This window comes from Phalaenopsis equestris, unplaced genomic scaffold (genome assembly GCF_001263595.1).
Source record: "Phalaenopsis equestris unplaced genomic scaffold, ASM126359v1 Scaffold202759, whole genome shotgun sequence".
NCBI lineage: Eukaryota > Viridiplantae > Streptophyta > Magnoliopsida > Asparagales > Orchidaceae > Phalaenopsis > Phalaenopsis equestris.
In genome coordinates, this window is record NW_018222434.1 from 1 (window position 1) to 2,272 (window position 2,272).

Below are 2,272 nucleotides of genomic sequence, written 5' to 3' on the forward strand. Positions count from 1 at the left end.
TTGGTAAGGTGCAATGTTTGTAAAATTTGAAGTTTAGGGGTTAGATATGTTAATACATAGAAGTTGAGTGTTATGTATGTAATTCTTCTATAAAAATATCAGGAAGCAGAGAAAGGAAACATATAATTAAAATACTATCATTAACAAAACTCATTTAGAGAAACAGAAGAATAAGCTTATGCTTTAACAAAATATGTTATGTAGCTTTATGTGTGGAAACAAAATAATTGTAAAAGTAATATATTGAATATTGGACGAAGAGCATATAGACGTATAAAATGAAGTAAAAGCATATCGCGTCGTGCATTCTTGGTTGATAAAACTCAACCAAAAAACCAAATCACCAATGGTGGAAGAAACTGTAATCATTGCTAATCTACTTTTGGGACTAAAACTTGGCTTTGCCGTCCTTCCCCTTATGCTACCTTATTTATCCCAAGTGCTTTTAATGCAAAAGCATTGCATTTAGGTGATTAAAATACATAACTTGGTTTGCAAATTCAGCATAGGATGGAGAATTAATTATGTTCATTTGAAGATAAACACTCCAAAATGCTCAAATTACCTCTTCAACTGATGTAAAAGGTAGCAATTTGCTCTCCTTGCATAACAATTATGAATATCCTTGCAAACTTTTGTGCAACTCAGAGATTTATTGTTTATTAAGTGACATAAAGAATATCCTTGCAGTCAGTTAATCCAAATTTATCAAATCCATATATTGTTAAATCCAGAATTAGGTTTGGTTCAGCTGAAGTTAAATCTAGTTAGAATTATTGTTAAATCCAAAATTAGGTTTGGTTCAGCTGAAGTTAAATCTAGTTAAAATTGTTTGATGTGTTTGGCATTTTATTTCAGCTTTTTAAAGCCATGGTTTTTTTCCCAAGTTAAATCCATCAAATAGTTGGATTTAACAAATCCGGATTTACATCCAAAAATAAGGAAGGGAGAGAAAAAAGGATTTAATGGGGCGCTGGATTTAACTTCCCGTTTTTCATGTTTGGCTTGATATTCAACCTAAATCCTACTAAAATTACCCTACCAGACACCCCCTAAATCTACTAATGCATGTTTTTATAAACCATATAAGGCATTTAAAGTTGCCACTCTCATCATATCTGATAAGATCACAATTCCCTTAACATTAGGTATGTATCGGCAAATGAGGTTGGAAAAGCAATTAAGACATTCCATGCTTTGGAGAAATTCAATGTAAAAGCCGATTTGGATGCATTTTATGCTCTTCTCCACGCTCTTTGCAAAAACAAAAATGTTGAGGACGCCGAAGAACTTCTTCTTTTGAAAAGAGAATTTTTTCCTCTCGAAACCGCTGGATTCAACATTGTTTTGGATGGCTGGTGCAATATTCTGGTTGATTTGGTTGAAGCCAAAAGAGTTTGGAGAGAAATGGAAAAAAATTGCATTACACCAAATATTACTTCCTATACTTGCATAATTGGTTGCTTGGCAAAACATGGAAAGCTCTTTGATTCCATAAGGTTTTATGATGAGATGAAGAGAAGAGGTTGGATTCCAAACCTTAAGGTATATAATTATCTAATTTACGTTTTGACAAGCGAAAATTGCTTGAAGGAAGCATGCAGTATTTTCAACAAAATCATGGAGGCAGGTCTGCAACCGGATTTGGAAACCTATAATTGCATGATACTTCCACTTTGTAAAGCACGTAAACTCGATGAAGCACACAAGATGATGAAGACGATGATATTGGGTGGTGTTTGTCCGTCTATTGATACATACCATGCATTTGTCGAGATAGAGGATTTCTGGGGAATATTCAAGCTGATTGAACGAATGAAAGAGGATGGTAACAGGCCAAATCAACGCACCTTTCTCATAATTTTTAATAATCTTTTCGGATTGGGTGAATCAGAAAATGCTCTGAGGATGTGGAGTGAAATGAGTAATTATGATGTCATTCCTGACATCGAACATTACATCACAATAATTAAAGGATTGGCGGCGCATGGATGGCTTCCAAAAGCTATGGAATTTTATGGTGAAATGAAATTGAAGGGATTTGCAACTGATCCTGAATTGGAACAGCTCTTTAAAGGCTTTCCTTCGAATAACAAGAACCATTGCAGCAGAGGTAGTGAGGGATATAACTCCAGGAAACATGGAAGGAAGAGAATTCCTAGAGGTTTGAAACTTGGATAATTATATTTTTCATATGATTTGGTAGGCATTTTATCATATTAAACGCAATTTTTCTTTGATCCGATTGTTTGATAAGTTTTGCCTTTTCCTA

At 34.1% G+C, this 2,272-nt stretch overlaps 1 protein-coding gene across 1 annotated transcript; it reads left to right on the top strand.

The window, feature by feature from the left end:
- Positions 1-1,146: 1,146 nt before the first annotated feature.
- Positions 1,147-2,204, top strand: LOC110036118 (pentatricopeptide repeat-containing protein At1g80880, mitochondrial; the record flags this gene model as incomplete). Its single annotated transcript, XM_020740482.1, is given in 1 exon segment — positions 1,147-2,204. A coding segment is annotated over 1 exon segment (1,035 nt), but the record flags the coding sequence as incomplete, so codon positions are not given.
- Positions 2,205-2,272: the final 68 nt, after the last annotated feature.